A 20,040-nucleotide genomic window follows, 5' to 3' on the forward strand; every position below is an offset into this window, starting at 1 on the left:
TCATGTATGTCATATATGTCCAGATGAATTGAAAATGGGGGACCCTGATGTAAACAAGACGAAAGTATTTCTCTGGTCTGCATCCCCTTAACAATTGTGTGTATTGAGCTGTACTGTATTGTACCCATTCTGCAATCTGTTAATAAAGTTTTCAATCAATCAATCAATCAGTCCAGGGTTGTTTGATATGACGATCGTCTGGCTGTAGATACATGGCTAAACGTGGTGGTAGTCTACACCAAGCTAAACGTCAGATTGTTTCAAAGTGTCTTACCTTGGAATTATTGCACGGTTTTCGACTGATCTGACGGCTGTCAGAGCTTCCTCCTGCTTCGCCCAAACTCCGTTGCTACCGAGCACCAGCTGACTGCCGTTAGCATTTAGCATTCGGCTAACTGTTTCGGCGCCGGTATGCTGAAATACGCCATCCCGCAACTCCTGAGTCTCAACAACTACAACTTCCCAACGCTCGCCACAACAATAAAACAATTTGGACTTCTTCGCCGGCCTCGTTACATCCACAGAAGCACACAGAGGAAGGTTGTTTACTCCCAGCATGAACATGCAGCTATTCCAGTTCTGCCGGTCGCCGTGTCGCAGATCTGACGCGTCATCGGAGCTCTGTGAAACCCCGCGAGACCTCTGCATGTTACCACGGGGAGTAACGCGAGATCACAACCCGCGAAGGGTTTCAGAAATCGTGGAGTGGATTCTAGCCTACTCCGGCCCGTACAGAGACTCACCTCATTACCAAAAGTCAAAATAGAACTTCTAAATACACAATCTCTCAATAATAAATCATCCTTCATACAAGACCACATTATCGACAAGGAGATAGACTTCATGTGTCTCACTGAAACCTGGCACCAGCCAGAGGTTTACTTCACCCTAAACGAAGCCTGTCCTCCTGGTTACAGTTACCTGGAGAAAGCCCGCAGCACCGATCGTGGTGGAGGCTTAGCCGTTATTCATAGAAACCAACTGGAACTGCCCCCCCCTGCCCCTGCCTGTACTGTCCTCATTTGAATGCCTTGCTTTCAAATGTAAACCCCCTCTCCTCATGACAATACTACTGATTTACCGGCCACCTAAACCCAACTCTGTTTTCATCCCAGACTCGGATGCAGGACCTCCTCACCACACTCTGCACAACATCTGCCAATATCATAATACTTGGAGATATAAATATTCACGTCGACACGCCCTCTTGCCACCCTGCAGCTGAGTTTTCTGCTACTTCTGGACCGCCTCAACCTCACACAACACATTGATGTCCCCACACACACAAAGGGCCACACGCTCGACCTGGTCATCACAAACTCCGCCCCCATCAACAACCTGCTAGTCTACGATCTGGGGGTATCTGACCACAAGACCATCTCAATGGAGCTGTCTTTCCAGTCTCCACTCAACAAGCCCAAGCGCCAAATCCGTTTCAGGAACCTCAAAAATATCAACCCGGACACCATAACCCTGGACCTCCAGCTTCTCTCCTCTGTCAACTTCTCATCAGCAACTGAGTCAGTGGACTTCTACAATAAATCCCTGAACAGTCTTCTGGATCTCCATGCCCCTGTCAAATCCAAAACAGTCACCTTCGCACGCTCAGCCCCCTGGTACACCAGCGAGCTGCGGAGTATGAAGACTGCTGGGCGTGTCCTTGAGCGGCGACTCAAGGTCTCAGGACTCACTGTACACAAATTGGCCTACCGTGAACACCAGAAGGCCTACTCAAAATCCCCCAGTCTGGCACGGTCCCAGTACTACTCCTCCATCATAACCTCCCCAAATATAACCTCACTCCGACTCTTCTGAGGAACAGTGTAGCAACTTTGCCACCTTCTTCAGGACCAAAGTTGACACCATCCGCTCCCTCCTCTCTAGCCCCTCTGCCCCTCCAGTCCAAACAGTGGAACAACAGCCGGCGACTACTCAACCTCTCTGCTGCTTTTCAATCATCCAATGTCGCCCGTTCCATCTTCCGCGCGAATTCACTGCAGTGATCATGACTGCAGTGTACATTCCCCCCCAGGCGAACGTCGGCAGGGCGTTAGGGGAACTACACGAACATCTGAACACACACCAGATCAAGCATCCGGAAGCAGCCATGATAGTAGCCGGGGATTTCAATCAGGCGAATCTGAAGAAAGTCATGCCGTCTTTCTTCCAGCACATCGTCTGCTCCACAAGGGGAGGAAATACACTCGACCACTGTTACACCCCGTTCAGAGCCGGTTACAAGGCTGTACCGGCTCCACCATTAGCGGGAGCAACAAACACGTCGGATCATGCCGCCATCTTGCTGGTCCCAGCATATAAACAGAGATCACGTGACGCCACTGTATTGCACATCGTTGCGGGCAAGACCACCCGCATTTCATTGTATACTTGTATGCCGTGACAATTAAAACTCTTGACTTGACTTGACTATCACACAGCGAGAGGGTGAGGAAATCGACTCAAGTTCAACTATTCGTAAATTGCTTTGGATGAAAGCATCAGCTAAATGACTAAATGTAAATAAAACTGTTACAATGTGAAATAAAATCACAAGTAGAAGGAAGAGTCATTAAAAATATATTATATTAATATATATATAATATAATAATTTATATTATAAGATATATATTATTATATAGATAAAATAAGATATTCCTTTATTGATCCCTTTGGGGACATTTGGGGAGGAGGAGTGCACCGTTCATGGGGATACTGGGGGTGGACGGAGCAAGCCTCTATTCCATCTCCCTGTTCCAAAAATCTATTTAATATGGTACTCGAGTAGGGCACGTTTCAGAAATTAAACCGATAATAACAGATACTACACTTGATCTTAGCCAAAAGGCAGAGAAGCGAATGGAACGTCTCTCAGAAAGCAAGCCATGTGATTTGGCCTAATTCCCATCACAAGTTTGATCAGAATGCCAACAAAACTATATAGACCTGTAGGAGAAAAGCTCATTTTGCATCAACATTTTAATTGAATACCCTTTCACCAGATTGAGTTGAGGAGGACATTCTCCGTCAGATTGTTGGTGCTCTAGTCTAGATTATACTGCTGGTGGAAGGAGACAGTCGATTCAAAATGCACTCCGTTGTGATCCATGCACTTGAGGCCTTTCATGGAATATTTGTGTAGTTATCTCTCTCTTCCAACATGGCTTCCCAATTTATGTACAGTGGTCGCATAGATAAAACACTGTGAAAGCATGATTTTACGGTTCTACTGTGATCTGTGTACCAGATGTACTGTAGCAACCATTCTTTCTTCCAACATGGAGGACGTATTAAGGGCCTCGTCCGTCAAAAGCCTTGACAGGCCTTTTGGTCGGAATTGATTGGTATGATGTCAAGGTGATGAAAAAAATTGTGTCTAGGTCAGAAATAAATGTAATTATCCTTTGATTAAAGACAGGATAACTGTTCAAAGGCGTCAATTGGTGCTTGTTACAGGCTAACAATGTTAATTAATGCATTAATTTAATCAGGACCTCCTGGACACTTGCCAGCTCCTCCCCCTACATCTCCTGCTCGGCTTATCGCCTCGCACAAGGAGGAGGGTGTGAGGGTGTGAGGGACCCGTTTTCAATGTTTAGTAAGAGAGACATTATAAATTAAGAATTGTTTTCAAATAAGACTCATTGGCCTTGGCTCATTTTCTGTGAAGAACATAAGATAAGATACGATAAGATAAGATAATCCTTTATTGATCCCCTTGGGGAAATTCAGGTGTCAAAGCAGCATGGGGGGGGGGGGGGGTACAGGGGGGGGGGATACAGAGCTTCACAGTCCTATTACAGTCCAGTATTTATATACACTTTAGATACAATATAAATACAAATACAATATAATATAAAGAAGTACAAAATACAAGATAGTAGAGTGATATGTGTCTCTAGTACACAATACAAGATAGTCAGTACGGTGATGTGAGTCTCTGGTTCTCAAGTCCCGAGTTCTGACAGTGATAGTTCTGGCAGCAGAGCCGGCCGTCCGAGCCCTTTGTTGTAGAGCCTGATGGCTGCCGGTATAAAGGATAAAGCCTCCATAAAAAAACACATCTTCATTAAATACACACTGAGCCCCTCCCTACATTTATATTACATACAGTAAAGAGCACATCTTCATTAAATACACACTGAGCCCCTCCCTACATTTATATTACATACAGTAAAGAGCACATCTTCATTAAATACACACTGAGCCCCTCCCTACATTTATATTACATACAGTAAAGAGCACATCTTCATTAAATACACACTGAGCCCCTCCCTACATTTAGATTACATACAGTAAAGAACACATCTTCATTAAATACACACTGAGCCCCTCCCTACATTTATATTACATACAGTAAAGAGCACATCTTCATTAAATACACACTGAGCGCCTCCCTACATTTATATTACATACAGTAAAGAGCACATCTTCATTAAATACACACTGAGCCCCTCCCTACATTTATATTACATACAGTAAAGAGCACATCTTCATTAAATACACACTGAGCCCCTCCCTACATTTATATTACATACAGTAAAGAACACATCTTCATTAAATACACACTGAGCCCCTCCCTACATTTATATTACATACAGTAAAGAGCACATCTTCATTAAATACACACTGAGCCCCTCCCTACATTTATATTACATACAGTAAAGAGCACATCTTCATTAAATACACACTGAGCCCCTCCCTACATGTATATTACATACAGTAAAGAGCACATCTTCATTAAATACACACTGAGCCCCTCCCTACATTTATATTACATACAGTAAAGAGCACATCTTCATTAAATACACACTGAGCCCCTCCCTACATTTATATTACATACAGTAAAGAGCACATCTTCATTAAATACACACTGAGCCCCTCCCTACATTTATATTACATACAGTAAAGAGCACATCTTCATTAAATACACACTGAGCCCCTCCCTACATTTATATTACATACAGTAAAGAGCACATCTTCATTAAATACACACTGAGCCCCTCCCTACATTTAGATTACATACAGTAAAGAGCACATCTTCAACCTGTTCCACCCCTTAGGGTAGGTACCGACCCCAAAATGACATTATGGTTATAGATCAATATTTTTTGCGATTTTTTTATCAAACGTTTTCAAGTATTAACATCACTAACATGTCACAAAACCATGTAGAATGTATATTATCATCAATACGTTAGTTTAGTAATAGGTTAAAAGTGCCATTAGATCGTTTTAAGTTTTCGATTTTCGATCGTCTATCCAAGCCGGAAAACGGAAATGGACATTTTGAACCATGGGAATTGTAGCCTTTTTGTGGCCATTTTGTAGAGGACATGCATAGCTGTCGACCAGAGTTTTTCCAAACTACACTTCCTGTCAGATACTGTGGGCTTTCAATGTTCAGCGTTCTGAATGAATCATATCCATAACTGTTATGATTTGCGATAATAAGCCACAAAAGGTAACGTTTGACAAATATTGAAACGCAGTTAGTTTCTCCTCCCTATTGTTAGAATGTAGGAACAATTAGATCTGAAATTAGTTTCAAAACGGTTGCACTGTGAGGAAAATAAAAAAGTACACTAGATTACAGTAGATATCATTATCTGTTCTTATGCACGCCTGGTGATACTAAATCCAAATTGAACTCAGGCATTTGAAAGATAATATATGTATATATATATATAAATGTGCGAATTGGCTATAATAAGGTAATGTATAAGCATCTATTCTATAATAATATTTCAAATTGCATTGGTCCGGATGGGAGAATTCAGTACTGTATCTACAGAACCTTCGGTTTTATCATCTTCCCTTTATTAATATCCTTAGATTTTTTTTACACATGATCTCAAGAGGGTACTGAACGAGATCAGTGGCAGGTTTTTACATTTGGTCATTATTATCATGGTGTTATTCACTGTCAAAGATGCAAAGAAAAATCATAATTCATATTCTCCTTTGTTTCATCATAATTTAAGCAAGCCTAGTAATAGACACAATATTTCTGACACTGTGAATACATTCCCTGAGGTCCATAGATGTACCTAGATACCAAGAATATGCAAATAGCCCTTGGAGAAGTGGAGCAATATTCCATTTACCTATAGGTATATATTTTATGCGGATTTTCACATCATGTGGAACAGGTTAAATACACACTGAGCCCCTCCCTACATTTATATTACATACAGTAAAGAGCACATCTTCATTAAATACACACTGAGCCCCTCCCTACATTTATATTACATACAGTAAAGAACACATCTTCATTCAAAATGCATTCAAGTTGGTCATGAGCAGTAAAACTCCTGTTTTTATACATAAACAGGTTATTTTTAGTAATACTGTGCATGCTCATTACGGGTTTTCTCGGGTTTACCCCCTGCTGGTTGAAGGCCCCTCACGAGAATATTAGTTATTTTTTTTTATTAGCGATCTGAAATCATATTTCATCAACCAAGTCTACCGTTGGAAATCCAACCACTCCAGGCGCTCAGATGTGGAAAAAACCGCCCCTATCGTCTCCCAGATGGTAATTCACCCTTTTGGATTGAACTCAATGAAAATGAATGAGAAAAAAAATCCCTGACTCCACATTTTACTTCTCACTCACGCAGCCGGGGTCGATCAGCTCCACTAGTGAGCCTCAGAGCAGCGGAGATTATGTGTTTTTACAGTATACACGGTGAATCAATAAAAATATCGATTTTTTCGAATGGCGATCAGGAATTGGAATAATCCATTTGGATACCATCTGATCTCAGGTAAGGAATCTATGTTACCAGTATTAGGATAATCAGACTAGTTTTCACAGAGATATAAGCTTTTATGTGATTATGTGATATTGCTGTTTGGCTGTGCAAGCGCTCAGCAACTAGGAGAATCGATTTTCAACTTGCGGCATGAGCGTGCATGCGCACACATATACTATCGATAATCTAGCGTTTATTTGAAAACGATTCATAAATAGGCCGAACAATGACAACGTTCTAGAATATTCCAGTAAAAGGCGATTATCATGGAATGTCTTATTTTTCCCGTGAAAACGAGTGATTTTCAAAATGCTAGAAAACGGAAATGAAGCGATAAAAAAACAATCTGCTACGACAATGTTGACTGGAAAATGAGTCTTTAATAAGCGACGGGCAGATTAGACACATAGCCATAATTTAAAACATAGATTAGGCGATATTAAGGTTAACATTGAAGTGGCCTTGGGCATTCAAGGGGGTAAAAAGGAATTAAGCTTGGGCAATCAAAGTGTTAAACTAGATGTTCCAGTAATGGGCATCTTGAATTACCAGGTCCAAAAACCAACGCTTTAATGAGATCTTTTATTTTTAGAGCATTAACTCTTTGGAATAACCTGCCTCAAAACCTCTGCTGCATTTACAGTAGATTCACTTTCAAAAATAATCTTAAATTGTATTTAACACTGTAAAGTATTTTTTTTTGTTTTTTTTTGTTTTCTGTTTCTGTGCTTGCATGTCATTTTAGCCATCTTAATTGTTAGTTTCATTATGCATTGTGTGTTGAGTACTGACTTTTAATAATTTTGTTTTGTGATAATACATTTTTTTTGTATGGACCCCAGGAAGACAAGCTGGTTGCTATGGCACCAGCTAATGGGGATCCGTAATACAATCAAAATCAAAATCATTAAATGCACACTGAGCCCCTCCCTACATTTTATATTAGATACAGTACGTGGTGTTCGGGTCCACTGGACCCAAGAGTGTGGCAATTGTAGGTGAAAACAAGTAAATATGGTATAAATTAAGTAAAAAGGTTCTCTGTGTACCTTCACTGTCTGCCTCCACCTTGTTTCATTCATATTCTTCGAGATAAACATGATTTATTCCATTCATTCAGTCGTGATTATGATGTCTTTTTATTTTTTTTACATCTCATTTTATTACTTTTATTGATAAATGTGATCAAGCAGAGGTAAATGACACATTTATGCTGTCTATATTATTATATGTTTTAACCCTTTCACTACCACACGGTCACCGTCGGTAGTGTGATAGTAAAGGGTTAACCTTCTGTAGTGTGGCAGTGAAAGGGTTAACCTGCTGTTGTGTGGCAGTGGAAGTGTTAACATTCTGTGTATTGTCGCAGTGAAAGGGTTAACCATTTGGTAGTGCGGCAGTGAAAGGGTTAAAATCCCAATAATGAGGCGGGACCATTGGATGAGTAACAAGAACACAGACACCACCAAGGGTTAAAACAAGACAGTTTCACATCTGTCACCTCATCACTGATGAAGATGATGAAGAGTGTCATTTGGTTGTGTGTGACACTGTCCGGACAGTCAATCAGCCAAACAGCCAAACAGCCTACACAGGTTGTACATCAGTAGTTCTTAACAAGGGCAGCCCAGGGAACCAGAACAATGAGCAATAGTTAAACACATATTGTATTCACTAGAAGTTAACTTAAGCCTCATCAGAGAATGTATGAATGACTTCTGATCACAACGTTCCTGTTATCTCCCCACCTGCAATACAGACAGTTTTGGAATTCTGTACTGAATCATATCTAACAGCTAGGGCTGTCTATTATCCATTCAAATATTCAATCACGATTAATCGCACATTTTCTATCTTTTCTAAAGGGATATTTTTCAAGTGTTTAATTAATACTCTTATCAACAAGGAAGTACATTACATACATTGTGTGCGGAACAAACGAACTGCCATACGGTTGTTAGATGCAATACATGTGACGTGCAATGTTTACTTCCACTTCCTATATACAATGTACTGTAATATGTCATCACGTCAACCCGTGGGACTTAAGTGCAACTATCCTGAGTACTCAAGTCTGGTTCGAATTAACGAGACAGTTTGAGACCGAATCAGGCTTCGAGAAACCGAGATAGCCTGACATCAATCATCGGGTTAATTTAAGTACCTGTATTCCAATGTGGATTCGTCCATACATGGCAAATCAAATCTCTGACGGGGTCAGTGTAGTGACGGGTCAGTGTAGTGACAGGTCAGTGACAGGTCAGTGTAGTGACAGGTCAGTGTAGTGACAGGTCAGTATAGTGACAGTGTAGTGACAGGTCAGTGTAGTGACAGGTCAGTGTAGTGACAGGTCAGTGACAGGTGACAGGTCAGTGTAGTGACAGGTCAGTGTAGTGACAGGTCAGTGACAGGTGACAGGTCAGTGTAGTGACAGGTCAGTGTGGTGACAGGTCAGTGACAGGTGACAGGTCAGTGTAGTGACAGGTCAGTGTAGTGACAGGTCAGTGACAGGTCAGTGTAGTGACAGGTCAGTGACAGGTGACAGGTCAGTGACAGGTCAGTGACAGGTGACAGGTCAGTGTAGTGACAGGTCAGTGTAGTGACAGGTCAGTGACAGGTCAGTGTAGTGACAGGTCAGTGTAGTGACAGGTCAGTGACAGGTCAGTGTAGTGACAGGTCAGTGTAGTGACAGGTCAGTGTAGTGACACATCAGTGGAGTGACAGGTCAGTGACAGGTGACAGGTCAGTGTAGTGACAGGTCAGTGAAGGGTGACAGGTCAGTGTAGTGACAGGTCAGTGACAGGTCAGTGTAGTGACAGGTCAGTGACGGGTCAGTGACAGGTCAGTGTAGTGACAGGTCAGTGACAGGTGACAGGTCAGTGTAGTGACAGGTCAGTGTAGTGACAGGTCAGTGTAGTGACAGGTCAGTGTAGTGACAGGTCAGTGTAGTGACAGGTCAGTGTAGGGTGAGTGAATAGAAATCTGAAAGTTGTTTGGAGCATAGCACATACCTCAATATCTTTATTGCATTAACTTAATTTCTCTTACCTTTTCCATGTATGAATACAACACATCTTCAGGACTCAGTGTTCCCTCCTTCAAACGCTTTGTCAACTCGGTCAAAGAAAGAGATATGATGGTAGGGCTGTCCGTCAATGGATGCTATATGAAACAAGTAAGTTAGACAATGAGTAAGTCAACATACTGACACTACCGTCTATGACTGACAGTACCCTTACGAAACGTTCCTGTGGTAAAGTACGACAAGCTCTGTATAATCTATTGCATTTATCTGGTAATTGTTTTTTATTATGCTATTGTAAACTACGGGTCTGACCCTTTAGCTCAGCTCGTTAGTGCGGCCGCCTGTGGATCCTATGGTCTCAGGTTCAAATCCACTCGGTTATACTATCATGGTTAAATTGGTTTATATTATCTAAGTACAAAAATGGTACCATGATGATACATGATTTGTATCATGGCAGTACCATGGTCAATTATTAATACAGTGGCTGACGCGGGCGGTTAGGTGGCGTAGCGGAGATTGCGTTCGTCACCAACCCCGGAGCTGTGAGCAGGATTCGCCTGTTCGAATCCAGCTCACAGCTCCGGGGTTGTCACCAGCTTGGCTGGCCGTTCACACTAATACAATTGGCAGTATTAGAGGGTGGGAGAAGCTGGCGGGGTGGGTCCGGGTAGTTGTAAACAGCGACTCCTACAGTTCGGTCGGGGCGCCTGCTAAGCGCGGATGGGACCTTAAAGATATTTGACAGTGAAACATCATCCAACTCTATTATAGTATTATAATTAGATTATAGAAAAATCTTTCTATAATATAATTAAATGTATTATAAACTATAATATAAACGAATTATAGAAAAATCATATGCTTTGTTACCCTTTAAGAAACACTGTCAATATTTCTTGTACTATTCCTGTACGGGAAATCAGCTTACTAAATGCTCTAACATACAGAGAACATGTTTTGTCTTAAACCACTCCTAGCCACAGCAGGTGCAGGCTTATCAGTATTCATTCCACGTCATAGACAGTTTTTTCATGTATACAAACCTCGATTTCTTTACTACTGTTTAAGGCTGAAAGTGAACCTTGACGTGTCGCTCACTTCTCAGATTGTCTCTCTGCTTTGAATTGATCCTTCTGTGCGCAAAGAATAAAACTATTTTCTTTGCTATCCCTTGACTCGATCTCAATTGTTGTCGAAGCAGTTTTCTTATCAGTCCTGGGCCCTCATTTATCAACGTTGCGTACGCACAGATATGTGCTTAACCCATGCGTACGACCATTTCTAAGCAAAGTGTGGGATTTATCAATTTGAACGTGAACTTGACTTTGTGCTTATGTCTACGCACAGCTCAGAGCATGCGTAGCTGACGCCCAGTGGTAGAATATCGTTACTACGGCATATGCGCTCATCAGTTCATGCATTAGTTTCAACGCGGAAATAAGCTTTCATGCATTACTCCCGACACTGGCGCATGTTCTGTATGAACCGTAATTCATTATAGTTCATTGTGAAATAGCGACAGTAGTGTAATTATAACGGGCTCATGCGCGAACAAGAGGTTGGTTTGCTTGTTTGGCACGGGGGGCAGACGCAGAACACCTAGTGTAACTGCCGCTGTGTCATAGTGTAATTCAAGTTAAGCTTCAGTATGATGTCATAGTAGAACCGGTTAGAACAGGCTAGAACCTTCCAGAACTGCGCTCCACAGTGTATAAATAGATAGAACTTACAAGGGTTCTCTCTCTCACTTCTCAACCACCATCAACCACCTAGCCCCTTTCGTGACTGTGATGCACCGAGTGAATCCACAGTCACTTGCTCCTCAATAGGAAACCAACCTAGATTTACCCTGAATGACTGGTTCTGACCGAACCGTTCGTTATACAAGAATCACAGAGACGTTTCAAAGGTACTCACAGTTGCACGAGGGTTTCGGACAGAGATACGGGATGGTTTGAAAGCTCTGCATTGCTAATAAACATTTTAAATAATTTTCATTAGGGATGCCCCGATCGATCGGCCACCGATCGTTATCGGCCGATAATCAGTATAAATATGCGATCGGTGAATTCCGATAATGAGTCATATTCGCCGATCGCGGAAACCGATCAAGCGGAGATCTCACTCGCTGTCTGTCTATGACACACAGGACCTGCAAACTGCCGCTGCTCCTCCTCCCTAGCCCCGCCAGCACCCGTGTACAGTTTGTAAACACTGAGGACTGAGAGGAGGCTCCTCTGCTCGAGTCTATAGTGCATTCGACCATGAGCTAACGTTAGCTACCTAGCTATCGTTACTGTTTAAACAAAATTACCCAGTCAACTATTCACTTTTAGTAGGCATTGTTTAACTTGTATTGTATTGTATTTAGCCGGCTAGCTACTGATAGCTCCTGATATCAACAAATGCTCCAGCAAGTCTAGTAGTCCATGTTGATACCTCCGTTAGCTTGCGTTAGCTGACGTTAGTTCACTGTTCAAAACTAAATGTCCCATTGAACTAAATAGTTGTCTTAACGTCATCTAGTCGGCTAGCAGTAGCTACAGATAGCTCCTGATATCAATGTCTTATAACATTGATTCAATGCGTATTCGAGCTGAGGGCTTGCTGAATGTGATATGACCAAAGCACAGTAACGTTATACCAATAGGGTCCAGCTGCAGCGCAGGAGAATCCTTGCTGGAGCTGGAGGCTACTAGAGTACACACAGACAGTGAAGCTGTTTGCAGATAGCGAGCATTTTGAATTGTTGCGTGGTGGCGATGTCTCGCAGATAATACAAGTACAAGTCTAATTATATAATATATATATTTTATAAAAAAAAAAACATTATATAAAATAATTTTTAATTTTTTTTAATCAAAAACGATCGGTATCGGATCGGTATCGGCCGATATGGCTCACGACGATCGGTGATCGGTATCGGTGGCAAAAAACATGATCGGGGCATCCCTAATTTTCATAAACTGGTCAACACTGCATTATTTCCGGCGTTGTGTGCATGATGCGCATGCGCTGTGATCACACCAGGCAGCCAACGCCGGAAATAATGCTGTGTTGACCAGTTTATAAAAAATATTTAAAATGTTTATTAGCAACGCCGAGCTTTCAAACCATCCCGTATCTCTGTCCGAAACCCTCGTGCAACTGTGAGTACCTTTGAAACGTCTCTGTGATTCTTGTATAACGAACGGTTCAGTCAGAACCAGTCCTTCAGGGTAAATCTAGGTTGGTTTCCTATTGAGGAGCAAGTGACTGTGGATTCACTCTGTGCATTACAGTCACGAAAGGGGTTACAGAACACCCACCTCCAAACGCGATTAAATATTGTTTCAAATAAAAAGCGACATACTATTATTTTGTGTCATGTTTCCAAATAAGATTGGCCACAACGAAATGCTTTCTACTTCAATTTGTTGGTTAGAATAGATTACCTCGCTCCTTTGAAACTTCACTGAGCTCCGCGCACAGACGTGATAATAATAATAACAACAACAATAATAATAATAGCTTCATTTTATATAGCGCCTTTCAAGAGACCCATGCAAGGTCGCTTTACATAGATAGGGGGGGAAATAACAAAGTAATAAACATAGTGGACAGACTATGTAAATATGATGATGGGATTAAAGTTCACGTTTTTATTGATCACATAGGCAGGCTATACATGGCGTATAGGCTACATCATACATGGCAGTGAGATTCATTGTTCTTGTATATGCTCTCGTATTATTGTTTATATAAGCTACCCAATACAGACATCAAAATAGATTGTATGCCTCTAGAAATCATATGCAGCAGGTAGAAAATTGATGGAAAATCCGTTGCGATTTGGAATAAAATTGAGGAGAACTTTAATCCCTGGGTATTAATCGAACAAAACGGAAAAAGGCAGTCATATTCCAGCACGGTCTTTATTAGTGTTTGCGCTGCCCAGGCAGCAATGGTTAATAGATATCATATCCGTCTGTCAGCCTGTCACGTATTTCTCCATAACACGCTTCCCTCGGCTTAGTCCACTTTTCCACATTTCATGGGGGTGTTCCATTACCGTATATGGTTAATCGGGGCGGTTCTGGTATGCAAATACTTAAAACAGTGCACGAGCTCCAGCTTAGGATCAAAGTGATATTTATCAAGACAGGTGTGCGTAGGACCTGTGTACGCACGTGTGAGAAATCCTGTTTTTTTTGTGCGTGCACACATTCTAAATTCTGTGCTTACGTATGAAAATAGAATACTTTCTAAGAAAAATTTATAAATGAGGACCCTGGACTATGGTGATAATAGGCATGCTGCGGCCTAAACCCTTACTTAAGTTACAGTACATCCTTGGACTCCATCTATCACTCTGCCCTCAGATGCATCACTAATGATAGATACAACACTCATCACCGTGTCCTTTATGAGAAGGTTGGTTGGTCCTCGCTGTTGGAGAGGCGCAACAAACACTGGTATTTGTTCATCTTTAAAGCCGTTTTTGGTAAGATACCTAATTATACTACATCATTATTGGAATGGAATTTTGGAACCTATGGAACCCGTTCTAGGTCCCTCGAGTTTGCTGGGAACAGGGTAAATCTACATTTTACTATGATGCCCCCTAGCTCATGGAATGGAACAGTCCAGCTTGAGATTCTCCCCTCTGTTGCAGTTTAAAACCTTGATCTCCAACCATTGTAAATCAAGTTGTAGGCCTACATGTTTTAATTGATTGTTATCCTTACTTGTCTTATTGTTATGATTTTATATTCTGTGTTATATTTTTAACTCTGTGTGTACACTCAACGTGACTGTAAATGGGGGAAACCTCAGTTGCCTTTCGAGTTTAAATACAGGTTTGAAATTAAATGTATTAAGCTCACCGGACTTGGTAAAACTAAATTTCCACAACAAACGACATTACTACTGTACTTTGATTGATTGATTGATTGAAAAAATGTTTGAACACAGATTGCATAATGGGTACAATGCAGTACGGCTCAATACACACAATTGTTAATGTGATGCAGACCAGAGAAAGACTTTCGTCTTGTTTACATCAGGGTCCCCCATTTTCAATTAATCTTAACATAATATGACATGACATACAGATAGACAGTACTGCTACATCTAGACATTTATGACATACCAGATCTACAAATACAGTACTGTTTGTGATACAAAAAGAGTCTAAAAAAGAGAGTATACAGTATACATTTGACGAAGAAACTGTACATTGGACGAGGTTGGGTAGGTGGGGTGGGGAATCGTCTGTGTAAAAAACACTTACCGACTCTTTGAATTGACGGACAGCTTGCTCTGCCCTCAGCAGGGTCGCTGCCCTTCGGTCTCTTGCTTTCAGAATAGTCCTTCTTGCCCGTTGTCCTCCATTGAGCCATTTGAGCAGCAGGACCAGGGCTGTCAGACACGTCGTCCAACTCAGCTCGGCTCCCAAAACAAGTTGCTTTGCCCTTTCCATCCGAAAGCTCTCCCCTCACACTAGCGCTCCACCAGACACACGGACCAGTAAGCTATTAGCTAAGTAGGCTAACGTTAATAGGACCAGCAAGAGCTCCTTCAATCGTCTAGTGAGTAACGTTAACCCGAAACGTAATGTTTAAACAGATACAAGGCATGTCGATACAAGCACAAGCTTTATATGGACATTAGTGATGCACGATATAATATCGGCCGATATGGGCATTTTTTTACACATCGGTATCGGTCTGATATCAAGATAGGGCCGATATCAAAATATCAGTCATTTCTGAAAATAAGTTACAAATGTAAAATAAAATGCTTTTTGGAAAATAGCTCTTTATTTGATTATCATAAAAAAGTGTTTTCTATACAGAGATATCGACATCGGTAAATATCGGTACCGGCCAGAACAGCAATATTAATATCGGTTATCGGTATCTGCCACAATTTTCACATCGGTGCATCACTAATATAGTCCTTTTTACATAATGTAGATACTATATATATATCTGTACATATCACTTACCTACTCTTGCCAGTTACACTGCTGGCCAGTATGACTTACTGATTAGCACCATTACTCAGTAGTACTAATTAATTTATATATTTTATATTCAGTTTAATCACCTGTACATTGTATATTACTACTGCACTTTACTGTTACATTTGCACTCTGGTTGGATACCAAACCTATTTATATCGTACTGTACTTGTGCTGTATGATGACAATACATTTGAATCTAATCTAATGTTGTGTTGTTTGTCTCCTGCAGGAAGGAGCTTCTTAACACATTAATGGCCAGACCCGAGATATCTCAGGTTAACAGACCTGAGATTTCTCGGGTTTTGGTCATTATTTCTTTTATTCTATATTTGTATTTATTTCAGGCACACAGACCTCTGGGTTACAGAATGACCTCCTAGACCAGGGGTCAGCATCTCTTACAGAATGACCTCCTAGACCAGGGGTCAGATGATCTTACAGAATGACCTCCTAGACCAGGGGTCAGATGATCTCTTACAGAATGACCTCCTAGACCAGGGGTCAGATGATCTTACAGAATGACCTCCTAGACCAGGGGTCATCATCTCTTACAGAATGACCTCCTAGACCAGGGGTCAGATGATCTCTTACAGAATGACCTCCTAGACCAGGGGTCAGATGATCTTACAGAATGACCTCCTAGACCAGGGGTCAGATGATCTTACAGAATGACCTCCTAGACCAGGGGTCAGATGATCTTACAGAATGACCTCCTAGACTAGGGGTCAGATGATCTTACAGAATGACCTCCTAGACCAGGGGTCAGCATCTCTTACAGAATGACCTCCTAGACCAGGGGTCAGATGATCTTACAGAATGACCTCCTAGACCAGGGGTCAGATGATCTCTTACAGAATGACCTCCTAGACCAGGGGTCAGATGATCTTACAGAATGACCTCCTAGACCAGGGGTCATCATCTCTTACAGAATGACCTCCTAGACCAGGGGTCAGATGATCTCTTACAGAATGACCTCCTAGACCAGGGGTCAGATGATCTTACAGAATGACCTCCTAGACCAGGGGTCAGATGATCTTACAGAATGACCTCCTAGACCAGGGGTCATATGATCTTACAGAATGACCTCCTAGACCAGGGGTCAGATGATCTTACAGAATGACCTCCTAGACCAGGGGTCAGATGATCTCTTACAGAATGACCTCCTAGACCAGGGGTCAGATGATCTCTTACAGACCAGGGGTCAGCAATTAAGTTTGGCCTCGGGCGACAGTATGGCGGGCCAGAAACAAAAACAATGGCTAATTTTATATATTGATAGTGAAAACATTTTAACTCTGTGACAAACCACCGTATAACTAAGGCATACATTTGTGGCATAATAAACTGTAAACGACATACACATTTGCACTGAACATTATACCTTTGTCTTTTTGCCATTTTATTATAAAACCAGAGACAAGCGTCTCTCTCTTATCGGTGTATCTTACATTAGAGTTCACATTTGAAAATGTGTTTAAATAGAGGCCTTGTACTGAATGTTTGTGTATTTCTTCCAACATGGCTGCCTGTAACATAGCGGCCATTGTTTTGAACATGGCAATGGAAGGGACAACGGTTGCTATGTGCAAAACGATGGTTGCTATGTGTAGATATTTGAGAATTATATCAAGAGGAAAAGCCAGTGGAACAGTAATATGCTTTTCCAATGTTTCACATCTCAACCTTGGTGCTCGACCAAAAATAAAGGGTACATCAAAGCCTCTCTCTCTCTGAATGCTTAAAACAATCAATAACGCACGACACCAACACTTCACAAACACTGGTCTTATAATGTACGAGGGTGCAGGCTATGACAAAATGCAGTATGCAATGTAAACACACTAAAGACCCTTTCACACATGCTGCATGTAAAATCTTGTTTTTTGCTTATTTCACACTGTATTGAATACCATTGATTAACCCTAATTCATTTAATTTCAAACCTTTATTTTAACTAAAAAAAGTTACGGTTGCCCTCATTCGCAGCGATGTCGGGTATAACAAAAAATATTTTAAATAGATATTTAAATGATAATCTTCATACACAGGAGATATCGTCTCTTTCTGCGTCCTGCCCTGCTCTACCTAGGAGCCACCCCTCCTAAACCACAGGCAGTATTTCCTAGTGAGTCGTGTTGCAAAGCTTACAGATGTCAAAGAATAGTTGGGAGGGACGCAATCTTTTAAAACTTTAAAATGCATTGTTGCATCTATATTTAGCACATATGATAGAATTTCAATAGAAAATAGACAAAATTAAATAACAGTACTCAGTATAACAGTACTCAGTATAACAGTACTCGGTATAGCAGTATAACAGTACTCAGTATAACAGTACTCAGTATAACAGTACTCAGTATAACAGTACTCGGTATAGCAGTATAACAGTACTCAGTATAACAGTACTCAGTATAACATGCAAATAAAATACCATTACCACCAGACAGAAAAGGGCATTGTTTGACTCTGATGGAAAAAGGGCAGATGCTCAAGCACCCCTTGGGCCCTATGTGTGTGAAGAAAGACAACTATTGGAAGAGAGGATTAGAGAGAAAGACTCTATTTAAACCATGAAACTGGTGTTTGAGGATGAATGTGTTGTTAAGTATGTTGAGTTTTTAAGCAGATTTCTACACAATGGGTTTGACACCTGAATAAATATACTGGAATATATTGGTGCTTCTTTAAATCTTGAGATTGGCTGAAGCTCATCCCATGCTGGTCACAGTGGTAGGGTTTCTCTCCTGTATGAATTCACTGGTGAGAGTTTCTCTCCTGTATGAATGTGCTGGTGTGTCTTTAAATTGAATGATCGAATGAAATGTTTCCTCCACTGTCTTTAAGGCTTCTCTCCTGTATGAATGTGCTGGTGTGTCTTTAAATTAAATGATCGAATGAAATGTTTCCTCCACTGTCTTTAAGGCTTCTCTCCTGTATGAATGCGCTGGTGAACCTTTAAGCCGTCACATCTACTGAAGCTCTTCTCACACTGGTCACAGTAGTAACACTGCGCTGGTGTATCTGTAATTCTCCAGAGGTCCTGAAGTGCTCTCCACATTGGTCTCTCCTGTATGAATGCACTGGTGTCTCTTTAAGTTTGCAAGGGTCCTGAAGCGTGTGCCACATTGGTCACAGTGGTATGGCTTCTCTCCTGTATGAATGCGCTGGTGTCTCTGTAAGTTTCCAGACCGACTGAAGCCTTCCCCACACTGGTCACAGTGGTAAGGCTTCTCTCCTGTGTGAATGCGCTGGTGTATCTTTAATTTTCCAGCGGTCCTGAAGCGCGATCCACATTGGTCACAGTAGTAAGGCTTCTCTCCTGTATGAATGCGCTGGTGTTCCTTTAAGTCTCCAAGGGTCCTGCAGCTCTTCTCACACTGGTCACAGTGGTACGGCTTCTCTCCTGTATGAATGCGCTGATGTATCTTTAATTCTCCAGCGGTCCTGAAGCGCGATCCACATTGGTCACAGTAGTAAGGCTTCTCTCCTGTATGAATGCGCTGGTGTTGCTTTAAGTTTCCAGAGATACTGAAGCGCGATCCACATTGGTCACAGTAGTAAGGCTTCTCTCCTGTATGAATGCGCTGGTGTTGCTTTAAGTTTCCAGAGATACTGAAGCTCTTCTGACACTGGTCACAGTGGTAAGGCTTCTCTCCTGTATGAATGCGCTGGTGTCTCTTTAAGTCTGCAAGGGTCCTGAAGCGTGTGCCACATTGGTCACAGTGGTAGGGCTTCTCTCCTGTATGAATGCGCTGGTGTTCCTTTAAGTTTCCAGAGGTACTGAAGCTCTTCTGACACTGGTCACAGTGGTAAGGCTTCTCTCCTGTATGAATGCGCTGGTGAACCTTTAAGTTTCGAGAGATACTGAAGCTCTTCTGACACTGGTCACAGTGGTAAGGCTTCTCTCCTGTATGAATGCGCTGGTGAACCTTTAAGTTTCGAGAGATACTGAAGCTCTTCTGACACTGGTCACAGTTATAGGGCTTCTCTCCTGTATGAATGCGCTGGTGTGTCTTTAATTCTCCAGAGGTCCTGAAGCGCGATCCACACTGGTCACAGTAGTAAGGCTTCTCTCCTGTATGAATGCACTGGTGTTTTAGAAAATTGGACTTCTTGATGAAGCTCTTTCCACACCGGTCACAGCAGTGAGGCATTGACTTGTTCATATCTCTGCTTGTCGTTGGGGAGCAATGCAGCAATTGTACCTGGAGAAGAGAGAAGTACACCAATGAAGAGTTCAGATTTTGCAT

The 20,040-nt window shown here is 41.7% G+C and overlaps 1 protein-coding gene across 3 annotated transcripts in view; it reads right to left on the bottom strand.

The window, feature by feature from the left end:
• The window catches only part of LOC311248845 (uncharacterized protein), a 170,341-nt gene that overhangs the window by 112,734 nt on the left and 37,567 nt on the right, over positions 1 to 20,040 (bottom strand). For 2 of the 3 annotated variants that reach the window (XM_084338073.1, XM_084338072.1), the window contains one exon: positions 17,280 to 19,995. The exons of the other annotated variant lie outside the window; for it this stretch is intronic. In XM_084338073.1, coding sequence (XP_084194199.1) covers positions 18,784 to 19,956 — 1,173 coding nt within the window. In that variant the 5' untranslated portion in view covers positions 19,957 to 19,995 and the 3' untranslated portion in view covers positions 17,280 to 18,783. Of the gene's footprint in view, positions 1 to 17,279; positions 19,996 to 20,040 lie in introns of those variants that run through there. 3 annotated transcript variants of the gene reach the window in all.

This window comes from Notolepis coatsorum (genome assembly GCF_963971535.1).
Source record: "Notolepis coatsorum genome assembly, chromosome: 2".
NCBI classification, from domain to species: Eukaryota; Metazoa; Chordata; class Actinopteri; order Aulopiformes; family Paralepididae; genus Notolepis; species Notolepis coatsorum.